The sequence below is a fragment of the Pogoniulus pusillus genome, chromosome 33, assembly GCF_015220805.1.
Source record: "Pogoniulus pusillus isolate bPogPus1 chromosome 33, bPogPus1.pri, whole genome shotgun sequence".
In the NCBI taxonomy this organism is placed as follows: Eukaryota; Metazoa; Chordata; class Aves; order Piciformes; family Lybiidae; genus Pogoniulus; species Pogoniulus pusillus.
Window position 1 is genome coordinate 13,753,311 of NC_087296.1, and position 19,757 is coordinate 13,773,067.

The 19,757-nt window shown below is 51.0% G+C and overlaps 1 protein-coding gene across 1 annotated transcript in view; it reads left to right on the plus strand.

Moving 5' to 3' along the window:
• Positions 1–19,757, plus strand: part of LAMA2 (laminin subunit alpha 2) — a 554,587-nt gene that overhangs the window by 430,630 nt on the left and 104,200 nt on the right. The window contains exon 41 of the mRNA XM_064170111.1: positions 8,471–8,573. Coding sequence (XP_064026181.1) covers positions 8,471–8,573 — 103 coding nt within the window. The remainder of the gene's footprint in view (positions 1–8,470; positions 8,574–19,757) is intronic.

Consider the following 19,757-nt stretch of genomic DNA (forward strand, 5'->3'; position numbering starts at 1 on the left):
ACAGCCCCAACTCTTTCAGTCTGTCTCCACAGGGGAAGTTCTCGAGCCCTCTGAGCATCTTCTTGGCTTACTCTGGACCTCTCCAGCAGTTCTATGTCCTTCTTGTGCTGGGGGCTCCAGAGCTGGTTGCAGTACTCCAGGTAGGCTCTGTCTAGAGCAGAGCAGAAGGGCAGAATCACCTCCCTTAACCTGCTCACCCTTTAGTTCCACTCCTTCGAGCTCCTCAGCCTGCAGTCCCTTCTCTGCGCACAGGATGAGCTCCCCACACCTGGCAGAAGACTGAAAATGAGGAGCTGTAGGAGGGGACTAGAAAGTTTTATTCATAGGAAACATTGAGAGCTTCTTCTGGGCAGTTGGAGGGCTGCATGTAAACTTCCAGAGGCAGTAGAACATTTAACAGCAGGACTGGCAGGCAAAGCCAGCTCTGCATCCCCAGCCAGAGTGAGGACCTCAGCTGATTGCTGCACATATGGTGAGCAGAAAGCAGCCTGAGCATAGCCAGCACTGGTTTTTATGTCAGCTATCAAAGGGCTCAGTGTCTCATTTGTGGAAGCTGGTCAGAGAGCAGCTGAGGTGCACTCCACAGGCACACAGAGGCATGGGGCAATGGCAGGGCAATGGGAATTGCCAACCCCTCTGCTTGCTGCAGAAGCCTAGAGCCGAACAGAAGCAGCCTGTAGCTGCAGCGCTTGTAGCTGGATAAAGGCAGCTTGCAGAGAGCTTCTCCAGTCAAGTGGGTTAGGAGAAGACCAAAAGCAGTCAGATGCTGGAGGAGTCTGTCTTTAGCAGAGGGATGAGGTCATCTGGCCACTGGACCACAACTGTAATATTTCCAGGCTGTTTACATTGCCAGCTCCTGTTCCCAATCACACTAATCACCAGACTTCTGTCCCGGTGGGAGTAATTCACCTCACACAGCAGCATGCACTGCCTCTCTGTAAGTAATTCCTTTCACTGGAACTCCTAATTACTCTGCAGAGGTAAATAAGGAGCTGTGGAATTTTTCCCCCCTCTTCTTCTCATTAGGATTGAATAGAGACAGCTCTTCTGCTGCTTTGATGACTGGGAGTGAGTGAGGCAGGCAGCTGCTTCAAAGATTGAATAGGGAAAAGAAAAGACACAGAGAGAAGCCATGAAACAAAGGAAGCAATTAGAGTGTGGCTACAAAAGAATCTCTCTCAGATGGTGAGCTGGCTGATTATGCCACGGAGAGAAAGTGGAGAGGTAATTTGGAAGGGACAGAGGTGAAGATGGACAATATGATATAAATAGAGGCAACTGAGCAGCAAGGGAAGATACTATTATTAAGGTGAGGTTTCAAGCATCTGCTGAGGTTTTTAGCATCTCTATTGAATGCATTCATTAGAGGGAGCTTCCATTTTGTTCTGAGCTGTCTGTGTGCAACAGGGATCTGGATGATGAAGTAGAAAATAGAGGCAGCTGCTGCCTTTTCAATGTAATTGATACAGAGTGGAGGTTTACCAGCAAATTACTGCAGAGCAAGGCAGAGTTTCAACCATTAGCTGGTAAATGATCATGTGAGGATTTCAGGACAGATCTTAGAAGTAGGTTAATTGTGAAGTGCAGGCAGCATCTCACTGTTCTGTATTTTGGGGTTATGGGAAGACTGTGGGATGTTTGCTCATGAGCAAAGAGCTTCACTGCTTCAGGACATGGTTTAGTGGTGGTCTTAGCTTGATGGTTGGACTTGATCTTAGAGGTCTTTTCCAACTGAAGCAGTTCTTTGATTCTATGGCCAGATAAATCAGGTGTCTCTTTTTGCAGGCTCCAAAGAACCAGCTTGTAGCTGAGCTTCAGGATGGGAGCAGGAATGCCCCTTCGTGAGGGCTCTCTGGAACACCATGCTCAGAGAGTCAGGATTGATTTGGATGGAAAAGACCTTTGGGGTCATCCAGTCCAGCCATTCTCTAACTGTGCCAAGCCTGGTGCTAAACCATGTCCCCCAGCACCACAGCTCTGCTTCTCTTGAGCACCTCCGAGGAGGAGGATTCAACCACCTCCCTGGAGAGCCTGATCCAGTCTTGGAGAACCCTTACAGGGAAGAAGTTTCTTCTGATGTCCTAACCCTCCCCTGGCATAATTTCAGGCCAGTTGCTCTCATTCTATCACCTGATACTAGGGAGAAGATCTCAACCCTCACCTCACTGTAGCCTCCTTTCAGGGAGTTGTAGAAGGCAATGAGGTCTCCCCTCAGCCTCCTCTTACCTAGGCTGAACACCCCTCAGCTCCCTCAGCTGCTCCTCCCCAGCCCTGTTCTCCAGATCCTTCCCCAGCTTTGTTGCCCTTCTCTGGCCATACATTAGCACCTAAATGTCCTTCTTGGAGTGGCAGCCCCAAAACTGAATCCTGTATTCGAGGTGCCTTTGGACTAGGGAGCAGAGCCCAACGCCCTCCTCACTGCAGCCTCCCTTCAGGGAGCTGTAGTGAGCAATGAGGTCTCCCCTCAGCCTCCTCTTCCCCAGACTAACCAACTCCAGTTCCCTCAGCTGCTCCTTTTAAGACCTCTCATGTAAAGCAGCATTTGTGGATTTGAGCCCACTCAGACTGAGAGGCCCTAAAAATTGTGTCCCCTCCCTGCTGAGATGCTCCCTGGAGCTCTGTGTGGAAGACACAGATGATGTCTCTCCCCTGCTTCTCAAAGAGGAGCCTGCTTCTCTTTATGAGAGCAGCTGTGGCTGCCTGGCTCCTGTTTCTCTGAAAGACTCTGCTCTCCAGATGCTGGCAGATGTGGAGAGAAGTGCTGCAGCACAGATGCTTCCTTCAGCCTTGTTTCTGCTGTTGAGCAGTTGTACAGTCGAGGGGAGGGAGGTTTCCCAGCAGCAGCAAGATGAGTTTTCAGTTCTGCTCTGTAGGTCACCAAGTGACTCATTTACAAGACCCTCAGTGACATCTCTTTGGTTTGTAATGGCAAAACTGTTTTGTTATCAAATTAAGCTAATGTTGCTAACAGCAAGAAGTAAAAGATAGTTAAAATCCATCCTGATTACAGGAAGCTTAAAAAATGACTAGGGGGAAAAAAAGGTATTAAACATACGACAGAAAATATCCTCCCCAGCTTCCTTGTGATGGATTTGCTCTCTCCTTTGCAACCAAAATACATTTGTCACAGATGAGACAGGAATGGTGTGGCCAGCAGGAGCAGGGAGGTCATTCTGCCCCTGGACTCTGCACTGCTCAGACCACACCTTGAGTGCTGTGTTCAGTTCTGGGCCCCCCAGTTTAGGAGGGACATTGAGATGCTTGAGTGTGTCCAGAGAAGGGCAACGAGGCTGGGGAGAGGCCTTGAGCACAGCCCTACGAGGAGAGGCTGAGGGAGCTGGGATTGGTTAGCCTGGAGAAGAGGAGGCTCAGGGGAGACCTTATTGCTGTCTGCAACTACCTGAGGGGAGGTTGTGGCCAGGAGGAGGTTGCTCTCTTCTCTCAGGTGGCCAGCACCAGAACAAGAGGACACAGCCTCAGGCTGTGCCAGGGGAGATTTAGGCTGGAGGTGAGGAGAAAGTTCTTCACTGAGAGAGTCATTGGGCACTGGAATGGGCTGCCCGGGGAGGTGGTGGAGTCGCCGTCCCTGGGGCAGTTCAAGGCAGGACTGGATGTGGCACTTGGTGCCATGGTCTGGCCTTGAGCTCTGTGCTAAAGGGTTGGACTTGATGATCTGGGAGGTCTCTTCCAACCTTGGTGATACTGTGATACTGTGATACTCAGTGATACTGTGAGAGGTCTCAAGGAGCTTCAACATCTCATTATTCAGCCAAGGCAAGTGGCTGAAGAAAGGGAAGCCAGGTTAGCAGATCCACCCAGTGCCCTACAGATCACAGCACCACAGAACTGTAGCCTGCTGGGGGTTGGAAGGGATCTCCAGAGATCCTCGAGTCCAGCCCCACTGCCAAAGCAGGGTCAGCTAGACCAGGTTGCACAGAGACATGTCCATGGGGCTTTGTCATTTGTTTCAGCCAGGTGGGGTTGGTCTCTTCTCCCAGGCACCCAGCAGCAGAACAAGGGGACACAGCCTCAAGCTGTGCCAGGGCAGGTCTAGGCTGGATGTTAGGAGGAAGTTGTTGTCAGAGGGAGTGATTGGCACTGGAATGGGCTGCCCAGGGGGGTGGTGGAGTCTCTGTGGCTGGAGGTGTTCAAGAGGAGACTGGATGAGGCACTTAGTGCCATGGTCTGGTTGACTGGCTAGGGCTGGGTGCTAGGTTGGACTGGATGATCTTGGAGGTCTCTTCCAACCTGGTTGATTCTATGATTCTATGACTTCCACTGCCTTGCTGTGAAATGGCTTTCATACAAGTCACAGAATCACAGGGTGGTAGGGCTTGGAAGGCACCTCTGGAGGTTGTTGAGTCCAACCTCCCTGCCAGAGCAGGCTCACCCAGGGCAGGGCACACAGGAGCACAGCCAGATGGGGCTTGTAAGCCTCCAGAGAAGGAGACTCCTCAACCTCTCTGGGCAGCCTGCTCCAGGCCTCCAGCAACCTCACACCAAAGGAGTTTCTCCCCAGGTTCAGCAAAACCTCTTGGGTTCCAGTTTAAGCTCATTTCCCCTTGTCCTATCACTGGGCACCACTGAAAAGAATCTAGCCCCATCCTCATGACCTCTACCCTTTAGCTATTGATCAGATCCCCCCTCAGGCTGCTCTTCTCCAGGCTAAACAGCCCCAGGTTTCAGCCTGTCCCTGAAGGAAAGATGCTCCTGTCCCCTCCAGTCAGCCATGCCAAACCATCTTAGCCCAGCAGAAGGCCAATGAGGATGATGAGAGGACTTCAGCACTGCCTGCTGAGGAGAGGCTGAGGGACCTGGGGCTGCCTAGTCTGGAGAAGACTGAGAGGGGACTTAATCAATGTCTATAACTATCTGAGGGCTGGGGGTCAGGAGTTGGGGACAGGCTCTGCTCACTGCTCCCTGGGATAGGACAAGCAGCAGTGGATGGAAGCTGCAGCACAGGAGGTTCCAGCTCAACACAAGGGGAACTTCTTGGCTGGAAGGGTCCCAGAGCCCTGGCACAGGCTGCCCAGAGAGGCTGTGGAGTCTCCTTCTGTGGAGCCTTTCCAGGCCTGTCTGGATGTGGTCCTGTGTGCCCTGAGCTAGATTGTGTGGTCCTGCTCTGGCAGGAGGACTGGATGACCTCTTTTGGTCTCTCCCAGCCCCTGCCATCCTGTGAGCTGTGATTCCATACTAATCTCTATTTTTAAGGCCACAGAGTGATCAGTCCCTGAGTTCTGTTGCTCATGGGAAAAGAAATTAAGAAGTATTACCTGACTTGGCAGGTGCATCTGGCCCAAAATCTGGCCAAACATTCTCCTTTCAGGAGCCATCTTTTGCATAGTGGCTCACTTTGGGGTCTTTCTTTTTTGGGGGGGTGAGGATAGGAAAGTTGTTTAGGTCTCTTTTTCTCTTGCCAGTGCTATTTGCACTATGGGCTGAAGAAAGCCTGTAAGAAACTACCTCTGTCCATCATTTCCAGACACTGTTTTGGTGTGGAAAGGACTTTGTGTACACAGCTTCATCAGCTGAGCTTAGGGTGGCTACCAAGAAGCAGGAGACTGCCTTTTTACTTGGGAAAGACAGGGGGTGATGGGGACAAGATGCTGCTGAGGAGATTCCCACTGGACTGCAGAAGAAAATCACTGCCCATGAGAACAGGCAGACTCTGGAATCATCTCCCCAGGGAAGTGGTGGATTCCCCTCCACTGGACAGTTGTAGGAGTCAGCTGGTCAGGGTGTTGGGTCAGCTCATTTCAACTCTACTGTTACCCAGCAAGGTTAGACCAGCTGGTCCTTGGGCTCCCTTCCAACCTGGCATTCTGTGATCCAGCCATAGGGGCTTGGCTTGGCCTCTGAGGAAAGCTAAGCTGGCACTTACAGCAGCCTTGAGCTGTGTGGTCAGCATTGGAACAGGCTGCCCAGGGAGGTGGTGCACTCACTGTCCCTGGAGTCACTCAGGTACCCATGGCACTTTGGGACATGGTTTATGGCTGTGGTGGCCTTAGGTGTGTGACACACCTGAAGTGTCACACACCAAAATCTTTGCTCTTACTCAAAAGGCAATTTCCATAGGCAAAATGACTCTTCCAGCTGGAGACATTCTCCCTGTGCTCATTGGTGAGACCAAACTTTGTGTCCTGGGTTCAGTTTTGGGGTTCCTCACTGTAAAGAGGACATTCAGGTGCTGGAGGTTGCCCAGAGAAGGGCAGCCAAGCTGGTGAAGAGCCTGGAGAGCAGGGCTGGGGAGCAGCAGCTGGGGGAGCTGGGGGTGTGCAGTGTGGAGAAGAGGAGGCTGAGGGCAGAGCTCATTGCTCTCTGCAGCTCCCTGAAAGACAGGTGGATGTTGGTTTCTTCTCCCTAGTAAGAAGTGATGGGATGAGAGGAAATGGCCTCAAGTTGCCTCAGGGAAAGTTTAAGTTGGACTTTAGAAGAAACTCCTACAGTGAAGAGGTTCACAAAGACTGGAACAGGCTCCCCAGGGAGGTGGTTGTGTCCCCATCCCTGGAGGTCACAGGATCACAGGATGTTAGAGGTTGGAAAGGACCTCTGGAGACTTTCAGGTCCAACCTCTGCTAAAAGGCTGTCCTTGTCCCTTCCTTCCTGACCCTCAGCCCTCAGCTACTGACAGGCATTGCTCAGATCCCCTCTCAGCCTTCTCCTCTACAGACTAAGCAGCCCCAGGGCTCAGCCTCTCCTCAGCAGGCAGTGCTGCAGTCCCCTCAGCATCCTTGCATCCCTCCCTTGGACTCTCTCTAGCATATCCCTGTCCCTCTTGAACTGGGGAGCCCAGACCTGGCTGCAGTATTCCAGGTGGGGCCTCACTGGGGCAGAGTGGAGGGGGAAGAGAACCTCCCTGGATCTGTGTTTCAGAGAGGCAGAGATGTGGTGCTGAGGGGCATGGCTTAGCTGCAGACTTGGTCCAGTTGGCTCACAGTTGGACTGGATGATCTTAGAGATCTCTTTCCACTGAAACAATTCTGTGACTGGATGACTGTGTGATTCCATGATTCTGTGACATGGCAACATCTGCTGTGACACAGCCTGTAAGGAGAGCTCTGACACTATCCAAAGCATCCCCTAGGGTCTGTAAAGCAAATAGCAATGGGCAAGGCCAATGCATGGCTTTTGCACTGCCACAGAAAGCCATCCAAGGTGATGTGAAATATCACCTCTGGGCCTGCTCATGATATAAATAATGACTGGCACTAATAACTGTGGCATTTCATTGGCACACAGCTCATTTTTCAGCACGTGCACCTGCCCTGCAAAATGAGCAGTAACTGCTTCTTAATTCCATCCCAGTTACCAGGGTATGACCCATGGCTGATAGCAAATGTTCCCTGGCTGTCAGGAGTCTTCTCAAAGAATTGGATTCATTGTGATGTGTGACCTGACCTGAGTTTGGTCTTACAAACAGAACAAGAAGTGGTTCAGAACCTGGAGCATTTCCAACCCACCTCAAATCCTGAGCTCCTTCAGAAAATCCCTTCCCTCTATTGATCACTCTCTGCACTGATGGAGGTTTGCCAAAAGGAAGACCTTTAGGTAGCAGGGTGTGATGATTATTTGGTGATGAAGCTGTTGAAGATGAAGATTTGTGGCTGACAGCAAGCCCTGTGGTGTGGCTGACATGCTGGAGGGAGGGGATGCATCCAGAGAGGCTTGGGCAGGCTGCAGAGGTGTGCTCAAGCCAACCTCACAAAGTTCAACAAGGCCAAGTCTTGCACCTGGATCAGGACAGTCCCAAAAACAAGTCCAGGCTGGATGAGGAGCAGCTCAAAAATCAGTCTGGAGAAGGCCTTAGGGGTGTCAGTTGGAGCCAGCACTGGTCCCTGGCAGCCCAGAGGCAGCTGTGTGCTGGCTGCAGCCAGAGCAGGGAGAGCAGCAGCACAGGCAGGGGATTCTGCCCCTCTGCTCTGCTCAGAGCTCACCTGCAGCACTGCCTCCAGCTCTGGGAACCCAGCACAAGGACCTGGAGCTGCTGGAGAGGCTCCAGAGGAGACCACAAAGATGATCAGAGAGCTGGAGAACCTCTGCTATGGGGAGAGGCTGGGAGAGCTGTTCAGCCTGGAAGAGAAGAAGGCTGCAGAGAGACCTCAGAGCAGCCTTCCTGTACCTGAAGGAATCCAGGAGAGCTGGGGAGGGACTTCTGACATGGGCTGGGAGTGACAGGATGAGGGACAATGGCTGTGAGCTGGGAGAGGGGAGAGTGAGAGTGGAGAGGAGGAAGAAATTCTTTCAGTGAGGGTGGTGAGACACTGGCACAGGCTGCCCAGGGAGGCTGTGGATGCTCCTGCCTGGAGGTGTTCAGGGCCAGGCTGGATGAGGCTTTGAGCAAGCTGTGCTGGTGGGAGGTGCCCATGGCAAGAGTATTGGAACTGGATGACCCAACCCAATCCATTCTGGGATTCTGTGATAGATCTGTTTTAACTTTCCTGTTTGTATGACACTGCTCTTTTGTCTCCAGACATCTGATCCTCAGGGGTCACTGAAGGATGGTGCCAGGAGCTCTCTGCAGAAAAGCCTCAGGGTCCTCAACAAAGCCAAGATGTTAGAAGATGATGTTAAAGGTAGGTGCAGAGCATGGATATCCACGGCCATGAAATACAGAAACACAACTTGAGCCTCCTGTGCTTCCAGCATGAAGAATCCACAGCAGTAGGAAGTCTGCTTCATTATCTGGCTTGAAACTGAATAATGCATCCATGGAAATGATTCTCCAGGTGTCCCCTCTGTGCTTTTCCTGGACAGGGAGGCTGAGGAGGATGGAGCCTTGATCTTCTCTTACTAACTGCAGTAAGGGCAGGAGTCAGTGGGGAGCAGAGGGGAGTGGGAATGCTGGTTCTGGTTTGCTCACTGCTGTGGCAGAAAATCAGCACAACCCCCAGGGCAGCATTCAGTTGTGACCCCTGAAGCAGGGTTTGCAATGCCAGGCAGAGGCACCACATCTCCTCAGGGGGCTTACAGGACTCTGCCAGGGAAGGGAAGTTTGAGGGGCTAGAATGAAGCTGTTTGCCTAACAGAGACTGATGGGAGGGCATTGCCAAGAGTTTTCCTAAACAAAGGAAATTAAACCCATGCCTCCAGACAAGAGAAGTTCTATTTCTGCACAAGGAGAGAACAATTCTTTCTATTTAAAGCAAAAAATGCATGTCTGAGTGTGGCTTAGGTCATGAGGTTTGTAGACTTCAAACCATTTGGAGTCCCACTGAGGGAAAAAAACATCTTTAATGTCTATTCAGTATTTTCCCTGTAGGAGTTGGGGCAGGGGAAGGTTTGAACTGTGCTGTTGGGTGAGATTCAATAGCTCCAAGTGCAGGGTGCTGCACTTTGGCTACAACAACCCCATGCAGAGATACAGGCTGGAGTCAGAGTGGCTGAGAGCAGCCAGACAGAGAGGGGTCTGGGGGTGCTGATTGATACCCACCTGAACACGAGCCAGCAGTGTGCCCAGGTGGCCAAGAGAGCCAGTGGCATCCTGGCCTGCATCAGGAATGGTGTGGCCAGCAGGAGCAGGGAGGTCATTCTGCCCCTGTACTCTGCACTGCTCAGACCACCCCTTGAGTGCTGTGTTCAGTTCTGGGCCCCCCAGTTTAGGAGGGACATTGAGATGCTTGAGCGTGTCCAGAGAAGGGCGACGAGGCTGGGGAGAGGCCTTGAGCACAGCCCTACGAGGAGAGGCTGAGGGAGCTGGGATTGGTTAGCCTGGAGAAGAGGAGGCTCAGGGCAGACCTCATTGCTGTCTGCAACTACCTGAGGGGAGGTTGTGGCCAGGAGGAGGTTGCTCTCTTCTCTCAGGTGGCCAGCACCAGAACAAGAGGACACAGCCTCAGGCTGTGCCAGGGGAGATTTAGGCTGGAGGTGAGGAGAAAGTTCTTCCCTGAGAGAGTCATTGGACACTGGAATGGGCTGCCCGGGGAGGTGGTGGAGTCGCCGTCCCTGGAGCTGTTCAAGGCAGGACTGGACGTGGCACTTGGTGCCATGGTCTGGCCTTGAGCTCTGTGCTAAAGGGTTGGACTTGATGATCTGTGAGGTCTCTTCCAACCCTGATAATACTGTGTGTGTGACACTGTGACACTGTGATGTGCAGTTGGGCGTTCAGGGCACACTGTGCTTGCAATGTCCTTCCTATTTTCCCGTGAAGAAATGAGAATATTACTGGTAAGTGCCATGGTGTGAGAAGGTAGCACAGCAGGCAGTGTGGCCATGCACAGAGGAAGGCAGAATGAGGAGCACTGTCTGGGTAGAGTTCTCTAGAGCAACACTGAAGTGTGGATTATAGAGCCACAGAAGTGTCTTGGCTGGAAAAGCCCTCTGAGATCATCCAGTCCAACCAGCAACCCAGCACCACCATGGCCACTAAACCACATCCTCAAGTGCCATGGCCACAGGTTTCTTGAGCACCTCCAGGGATGGGGAATCCAGCACCTCCCTGGGCAGCCTGTGCCAAGCCCTGACCACTCTTGCAGCAAAGACATTTTCCTCACCTCCAACCTAACCCTCCCCTGGCACATTTTCAGGCCATTTCCTCTCCTATCACTAGACAGAAGAGCCCAACCCCCACCTCACTGCAGCCTCCTCTTGGGGAGATGCAGAGAGCAGTGAGGTCTCCCCACAGCCTCCTCTTCTCCAGACTAAGCCCCCCAGCTCCCTCAGCTGCTCCTCCCCAGCGCTGCTCTCCAGCTTTATTCCCTCTCTCTGAGTACACTGCAGCACCTCAAGCATAGAATCATAGAATCAAACATCTTGGAAGAGACCTCCAAGATCATCCAGTCCAACCTATCTCCCAGCCCTATCCAGTCAACCAGACCATGGCACTAAGTGCCTCATCCAGTCTCCTTTTGAGCACCTCCAGGCACAGCCACTCCACCACCTCCCTGGGCAGCCCATTCCAATGCCAATCACTCTCTCTGACAACAACTTCCTCCTAACATCCAGCCTCAACCTGCCCTGGCACAGCTTGAGGCTGTGTCCCCTTCTTCTGTCCCTGGCTGCCTGGCAGCAGAGCCCAACCCCACCTGGCTACAGCCTCCCTGCAGGCAGCTGCAGGCAGCAATGAGCTCTGCCCTGAGCCTCCTCTGCTGCAGGCTGCACACCCCCAGCTCCCTCAGCCTCTCCTCACAGGGCTCTGCTCCAGGCCCCTCCCCAGCCTTGCTGCCCTTCTCCAAACACCTTCCAGCACCTCAACATCTCTCTGCAATGGAGGAACCCAGAACTGGATACAGCACTCCAGGTGTGGCCTGAGCAGTGCTGAGCACAGGGGCAGAAGAACCTCCCTTGTCCTGCTGCCCACACTGCTCCTGAGCCAGCCCAGGATGCCATTGGCTCTGCTGCCCACCTGGGCACACAATGTCCTCCTTGGTGTGAGAGGCCCAAACCTGAAGATGTGCTGGTTGGAGATGGACAAGGCAGGTGTCACAGAGCTGTCCATGGGCACTGTGTGGCTTAGCTTGGAGAGGAGGACACTAAAGGGTGACCTCACTCATGTTTCCAAATATGTAAGGGGAGAGAGTGCCAGGAGGCTGGAGCCAGCCTCTTCCCAGAGATGCCCAGTGAAAGCACAAGGGGCAGTGGGTGGAAGTTGAGGCACAGCAGGTTCCATGTGACCCTGAGGAGGATTTTTTTCCCTGGGAAGATGACAGAGCACTGGAGCAGGCTGCCCAGGGGGGTTGTGGACTCTCCCTCTCTGGAGATCTTCAGGAACCATCTGGATGCACTGCAGTGTGATCCTGACACTCTGTGATTGTATGATTCTGTCATGGCTTTCCAAAAGGGCTGAAGCAACCCAGTCAGCAAGCACTGGGACAAGCTGCCCTGGCAGGTGCTGAAGTCGCTATCCCTGGAGGTGTTTTAAGCACATCTGGATGTGGTGCTGAGGGATGGTGCTGGGATTGTGAGCTCTAGGTGAGTGGTTGGACTGGGTGATCTCAGTGTCCCCATGATTCTAATCTCTGTGGTTCTAATCTGTTCAGGATTCCTACTGCTCTGAACTACTGACTGCAGTGCTGGGTACTGAACTCTACAAGGGCTGAGGTAGTTTGCAGAGAGTCATAAAGACACCATGAAGGTTAACTGGGGGTTGAGTGGAGGAGAGATGATGAGGAGGAGGAGGATGGAGATAATCCATATTTGTGGACTGGAAAGAGAGACAATTCAATAGGCTGTTCTTCAGTCATGGCAAGATTTCTCCACAGATGAAACTAAGATATCTCAGAGTCACCAAGACAGCTCACACAGCAGGAAAACCTTCCCTGTGGTTAAAACCCAGGACTGAATTGGTTCCCGAGGAGCTTGGGGGGCTCTGACCTTTGGGAATCTTTCAGAGCAGCTAAGACAAGCATCAGTGAGGGATGGCTGTTGGTGAGAAGGACAACAATGATCTTTGGACAAACATCTGTTCTAAGCCTTTGATTCAATCATCTTCTGGTCAGTGCAAGCAAAAGCAGTTTAGTTCTGGCACCTTTACTCGGGCAGATTGCTGTGTAAGTCCTCTAAGACAACAGTTGGTGCAGCACCCATGAAGCATCTGGGGTGCATCAGGAGAAGTGTGGCCAGCAGGGCCAGAGAGGTTCTGCTCCCCTTCTACTCTGCCCTGCTGAGACCACAGCTGCAATGCTGTGTCCAGTTTTGGGCTCCCCAGTGCAGGAGAGACAGGGACCTGCTGGAGAGAGGCCAGCAGAGAGCCACCAGGGTGAGTGGGGGACTTGAGCATCTCACAGTATCACAGTCTCACAGTATCATCAGGGTTGGAAGAGACCTCACAGATCATCAAGTCCAACCCTTTAGCACAGAGCTCAAGGCCAGACCATGGCACCAAGTGCCACGTCCAGTCCTGCCTTGAACAGCTCCAGGGACGGCGACTCCACCACCTCCCCGGGCAGCCCATTCCAGTGTCCAATGACTCTCTCAGGGAAGAACTTTCTCCTCATCTCCAGCCTAAATCTCCCCTGGTGCAGCCTGAGGCTGTGTCCTCTTGTTCTGGTGCTGGCCACCTGAGAGAAGAGAGCAACCTCCTCCTGGCCACAACCTCCCCTCAGGTAGTTGTAGACAGCAATGAGGTCTGCCCTGAGCCTCCTCTTCTCCAGGCTAACCAATCCCAGCTCCCTGAGAGCCCTGGGGCTGTTTGGTCTGGAGCAAAGAAGGCTGAGAGGAGATCTGAGCAATGTGTACAGATCTCTGAGGGGTGGGGGTCAGTGGCTGGGCTCAATCTCCTTTTGGTGGTGCACAGCAATAAGCCAAGGAGCAGTGGATACAAACAGAGAAGGATGCACCTCAACATGAGGAGAAAATTCTTTGATGTGAGGGTTCTGGAGCCCTGGAGCAGGCTGCCCAGAGAGGTTGTGGAGTCTCCTCTGCAGGCTTTCCAAACCCACCTGGATGCATCCCTGTGTGAACTCCCCTGGGTGATGCTGCCTTGGCAGGGAGGTTGGACTGGATGGTCTCTGGAGGTCCCTTCCAGCCTCTAAAGTTGTGTGATTCTGTGATCTGTGGCACAGTTCTCAATGCTTCTTTCTCCAGAGCCAGCTAAACTGGAGGGAATATAAGCAGGAGCCACCATGCCTGGAAGTGTCCAAGAAACCTGTGGTCATGGCACCTGGGGACATGGTTTAATGGCTGTGGTGCTGGTGGGCTGATGGTAGGACTCAATGACCCAGGGCAGGTCAGACACATCCAGATGGGGCTTGAAGTCTCCAGAGGAAACTCCCCAGACTCTCTGGGCAGCCTGCTCCAGTGTTCTGTCATCTTCACAGTGAAGTTCTTCTTCATGTCAAAGTGGAACTTCCTGGGTTCTGGCTTGTCCCCTTTGTTCCTTGTCCTATTGCTGGGCACTGCCTAAAATAGCCTGGCCTGGCACCTTCATCTTGACTCCCACCCCTCAGATATGTATAGACATTGCTCAGATCCTCTCTCAGCCTTCTCTTCTCCAGCCTAACCAGCTCCAGGGCTCTTAGCCTCTCCTCATCACATAGATGGAGCCCTGAGTTCTGGAGCCCCCAACACAAGCAAGACATGGAAGTGTTGGAGCCAGGCCAGAGCAGGCCACCAAGATGCTGAGAGGGCTGCAGCAGCTCTGCTCTGAGCACAGGCTGAGAGAGTTGGGGCTCTGCAGGCTGGAGAGGAGAAGGCTTCCAGGAGACCTTGGAGTGGCCTTGCAGGACCTGCAGGGGGCTGCAGGAGGGCTGGGGAGGGACTATTGACAAGGTCTGGGAATGCCAGGATGAGGAGGAATGGGTTTGGAGTGGCAGAGGGGAGGTTGAAAGTGGATGTTAGGAAAGGGTTCTTTGCAGTGAGGGTGGTGAGAGACTGGCACAGGTTGGGGGTGGTGAGACACTGGCACAGCCTGAGGGTGGTGAGACACTGGCACAGGTTGCCCAGGGAGGTTGTGGAGCACAGAAGCACCCAGTGTGATCAAAGATCACATTGGGTGCTTCTGTGCTCCACAACCTCCCTGGAGGTGTTCAGGACCAGGTTGGATGGGTCCTTGAGTGACCTGTTCTAGTGGGAGATGTCCCTGCCCATGGCAGGGGATTGGACCTGGCTGATCCTTGAGGTCCCTTCCAACCTAACCCATTCTATGATTCTATGTTCCAGACCCTTCAGCATCCTTGTAGCCTCTGTTGAACTCTGTCCAGCAGACCCCTCCCTCACTGGAAGTGGGGAGCCCAGAACTGGAGACAGTATTGCAGGTGTGGTCTCAGCAGGGCAGAGCAGAGCAGAGCAGAGGACAGGAGAACCTCCCTAGCCATGATAGATACACTCTTAGGATTCCTAAACCTCCACCCTGCTGAGTCTCAAGTGCAGGTGCAGGATGGGTGATGAGCACTGCAGGAAGGTCTGGTAGGCAGAAGAAATCATCCACAGACTCACAGAGTGGTGGGGGTTGGAAGGGACCTTTGACATCATCTGGTTGCAAGCCCTCTGCTGTGGTGCAGGGAGAGCTCTCAGTGGAGCAGGTTTCCCTGTCCTGTGCCTGCACTCCAGGCAGTGCATTAGCTAAAGTAATGGGGACTCTTAAGCCACTCAGTGTTATAGATAGCAGCAGTGCAGGCTGGGCTGTGATGGAGCTGGGAGTGTTTTCTTGCTGCATGAGGACATTCCCCTGATTTGTGGCCAATTACCCCAGCTGTTAAATGCCTGTTAATCACTGCCACTTTTCGTGCTGCCACCCAAAGCTGCTGAAACAGTCCTTACAAAGCAAAGCTTCTGACAGAGGCCATTAACTGGGGATTAACTCACTGCTCTCTGTAGGGGCAGGAGTCAGAACCAGTAACCTGGCTGAGGGAGGCAGAGTCTGTACGGAGTGCTTGGGCTAAGAAGGAGTTGGGAATGTGAGGGGCCTGGAACACAGACCCTGTGAGGAGAGGCTGAGGGAGCTGGGGGGGTGCAGCCTGCAGCAGAGGAGGCTCAGGGCAGAGCTCATTGCTGTCTGCAGCTGCCTGCAGGGAGGCTGTAGCCAGGTGGGGTTGGGCTCTGCTGCCAGGCAGCCAGGGACAGAAGAAGGGGACACAGCCTCAAATTGTGCCAGGGCAGGTTGAGGCTGGATGTTAGGAGGAAGTTGTTGTCAGAGAGAGTGATTGGCATTGGAATGGGCTGCCCAGGGAGGTGGTGGAGTGGCTGTGCCTGGAGGTGTTGAAGCCAAGCCTGGCTGGGGCACTTAGTGCCATGGTTTGGGTGGTTGGGCAGGGCTGGGTGCTAGGTTGGACTGGCTGAGCTTGGAGCTCTCTGCCAACCTGCCTGATTCTATGATTCTGTGTTGGCTACAAATGAAGGGAACTCTGCTGCCTGCCAGCTTCATTCTCTCTGTGCCTTGAGGGATTTCAGTTTGCCAGGAGCATTTTTTCTTCCTCATAAGGTTGAGTTTACTGGTTTGCCAACACCCTTGCCCCAGTGCAGATTGGAGCCTGGATACAAACTTTGCCAAAACTGCTCAGTGAAAAGTGAAAATCAATTGTCCAGACTCCTCTTCAGCTGGAGACTGCTGTTGGGTAGCTACTGAAATCCAGCTTGTGGCATTTCTTCTGCTTAGGAGCTGAGGTCTTGTCTTGTCTGACAACACAGGAATGCTCTTATCTCCAGGATTTGCAGCTGATAAGCAGAGTTAAATCAGTTCTTTATGTCTTCTCCTCAGCTGTGCAGTTTTGCTGACCTGGCATAGTGCACTCACCCAATTCTCACATTAATTTGGTGCCCAGCATGAAGCAGACACAAACCCAGCAGTCTGTGCTTAGTCTTTTTGACAAGTTAACTACCACTAGCTGCATTTCTCTAGTTACAGCTCTTTGCCCTGCTGCCAGGCATGGACTCGAAGAGTCACAGAACCATGGAATCATAGACCTGTAGAATCACAGAGCAATAGGAACTCAGACCTATGGAATCACAGAGCAATAGGAACACAGACCTATGGAATCACAGAGTAATAGGAACACAGACCTATGGAATCACAGAGCAATAGGAACACAGACCTATGGAATCACAGAGCAATAGGAACACAGACCTATGGAATCACAGAGCAATAGGAACACAGACCTATGGAATCACAGAGCAATAGAAACATAGACCTATGGAATCACAGAGCAATAGGAACACAGACCTATGGAATCACAGAGCAATAGGAACTCAGACCTATGGAATCACAGAGCAATAGAAACACAGACCTATGGAATCACAGAGCAATAGGAACACAGACCTATGGAATCACAGAGCAATAGGAACACAGACCTATGGAATCACAGAGCAATAGAAACAGACCTATGGAATCACAGAGCAATAGGAACACAGACCTATGGAATCACAGAGCAATAGAAACAGACCTATGGAATCACAGAGCAATAGGAACACAGACCTATGGAATCACAGAGCAATAGGAACAGGAACACAGACCTATGGAATCACAGAGCAATAGGAACAGGAACACAGACCTATGGAATCACAGAGCAATAGGAACAGGAACACAGACCTATGGAATCACAGAGCAATAGAAACATAGACCTATGGAATCACAGAGCATAGAATCACAGAACTATAGAATCAAATCACAGAGTTACATAACTATAGAATCATAGAGCTATGGAATCACAGAGCAATAGAAACATAGACCTATGGAGTCATGGAACTATGGAACCGTAGACCTATGGAGTCATAGAACTATAGAATCATAGACCTGTAGAATCACAGAATCACAGAACTATAGAATAACAAAACTATAGAGTCACAGAACTATGGAGTCATAGACCTATAGAATCACAGAATCACAGAATTATGGATTCAGAGACCTATAGAACTATAGAATCACAGAATTATGGAGTCAAATCAGAGTCACAGAACTGTAGAATTACAGACCTATAGAATCATAGACCTATAGAATCACAGAACTATGGAATCACAGACCTGTAGAATCATAGGATCACAGAATCATAGACCTATAGAAGCACAGAACTATGGAATCACAGACCTGTAGAATCATAGGATCACAGAATCATAGACCTATAGAAGCACAGAACTATGGAATCACAGACCTGTAGAATCATAGAATCACAGAATCATAGACCTATAGAATCACAGAACTATGGAATCATAGACCTATAGAACCATAGAATGGTTTAAGTTGGAAGGGACCTCAAAAATCATCTAGCTCCAATGCCCCACTATAGGCAGGGACACAGAATTACAGAATCATAGAATCACAGAACCACAGAATCAGAGTCAGAGAATCACAGAGTCAGAGAATCACAGAATCAAAGAATCACAGTACCACAGAATCACACAATTATAGAATCATAGAATCACAGCATCAAAGAATCATAGAATTAAAGAATCACAGAATCACAACATCATACAATTAGAGAATGCCAGAATCAAAGAATGATAGGGTCATAGAGTCACAGAATCAGGGAATCACAAAATCACAGCATCACAGAATCCCAGAATCAAAGAATGATAGAACCACAGAATCACAGAATCAGGGAATCACAAAACCACAGCATCATAGAGTCCCAGAATCAAAGAACTATAGAGCCATAGAATCAGGGAATCACAAAACCACAGCAACATAGAATCCCAGAATCAAAGAACTATAGAGCCATAGAATCAGGGAATCACAAAACCACAGCAACACAGAATCACAGAATCAGGGAATCACAAAACCACAGCATCATAGAATCCCAGAATCAAAGAACTATAGAAACATAGAGTCACAGAATCAGGGAATCACAAAATCACAGCATCATAGAATCCTAGAATCAAAGAACTATAGAGACATAGAGTCACAGAATCAGGGAATCACAAAACCACAGCATCATAGAATCCCAGAATCAAAGAACTATAGAGACATAGAGGCACAGAATCAGGGAATCACAAAACCACAGCATCATAGAATCCCAGAATCAAAGAATGACAGAACCAGAGAATCACAAACTCATAGTGTCACTGTATAGGGTTAACACTCCAGGGGGGGCGTAACCCTGACATGAGACTCTTAATCTCAGGGTCGTGGGTTCGAGCCCCACGTTGGGCGCCAAATAAATTGTCTTGGGTTCAAATGAAGGTTCCCAGAGACTTTAATAAATTTAATAGACCCAATGACAATTTATAGAATTTATAGAGTGCCCTCCCCTCTTCCCCCTCCTTTCCCAAAGATAGGGAGAGAGAGAGAGAGGTAAGCACACCCAAATAAATCAATCTCACTCGATTTGGAAGTTAAAAAAGGACAAGTTTAACAATAACTTAGAAAAGGTATTGGAGGTAGGGAAGTTTACAAAGGATAAGGAAGGGAAAACAACAAAATACAAAAAGGGATGGATACAACCCGAGCAAGGTGATGGTGTCCCTGCCTCGTGGCTGCCGCGGGGTGTGCTGGTATGCAGTATGAGTGTGTTGGTCAAGAGGGAGCGCAGGAAAAAGAGGAAGAGACAGGCAGCTCCTGTCTCTTTTATAGCACAGGAAGTGGGGGGAGTGGGCTAACCATCACCTGGAGTGTGGCCCACCCCTGGGGAGGGGCCAAGACCCCTAGGGTCAGGTTCAGGGTTACGCCCCCCCTGGAGTGTTAACCCTATACAGTCACAGAATCATAGAACCAGAGAATCAAATAATTGTTTCATTTGAAAAAGCCCTCATTGAGCCCAGCCATCAGCCCAGCACCACCACAGCCATTAAACCATGTCCCCAAGTGCCATGGCCACAGGCTTCTTCAACTCCTGCAGGCAAAATGCCTCTACCACCTCCAATGACAATTTTTAAGTCTAGCTCGGTTTAGGGGGGAAAAAAAATCCCTTGGCTTGGGATTCATCTTCTGTGATAGCTCTGCTGCAGTAGTGTTAATTGTGGCTCTTGCAGTTGCCACAAGAGTCCTGTTCTGCTGCAGGACATTGCTGAGGAAGAAAGGCTTTGCTCCAGGCACTGCTGCAGTCTTTTGTCATTGCTGTAATTTACATAAAGCAAACAGATTTCCTCCTGAACGACATTTCAAAGGGTCTAACCACAGAAGGAGCATTCTTATTTCAATTCTATCCACTATTCCAGCTTTGCTCTAGCTGTGGATAAATTAGCTAAGGGTTTCTTGTAGGGAGCACACAGTCTGGGTTATTTTTCCCTCTCTACATTGTTTCTTGCACATTTGGTTTTAAGAAACCTTGCATTTGTAGAACAGGTGGGAAGTGCACCACAGTCTCTGGTTCTCATCTGTTGTTCTGTTTCTTGCTTCTCAATGGAATAGGGAGGGGGGGGACAAAAAAGCTGGGGAGGCACTTTTGATAAGG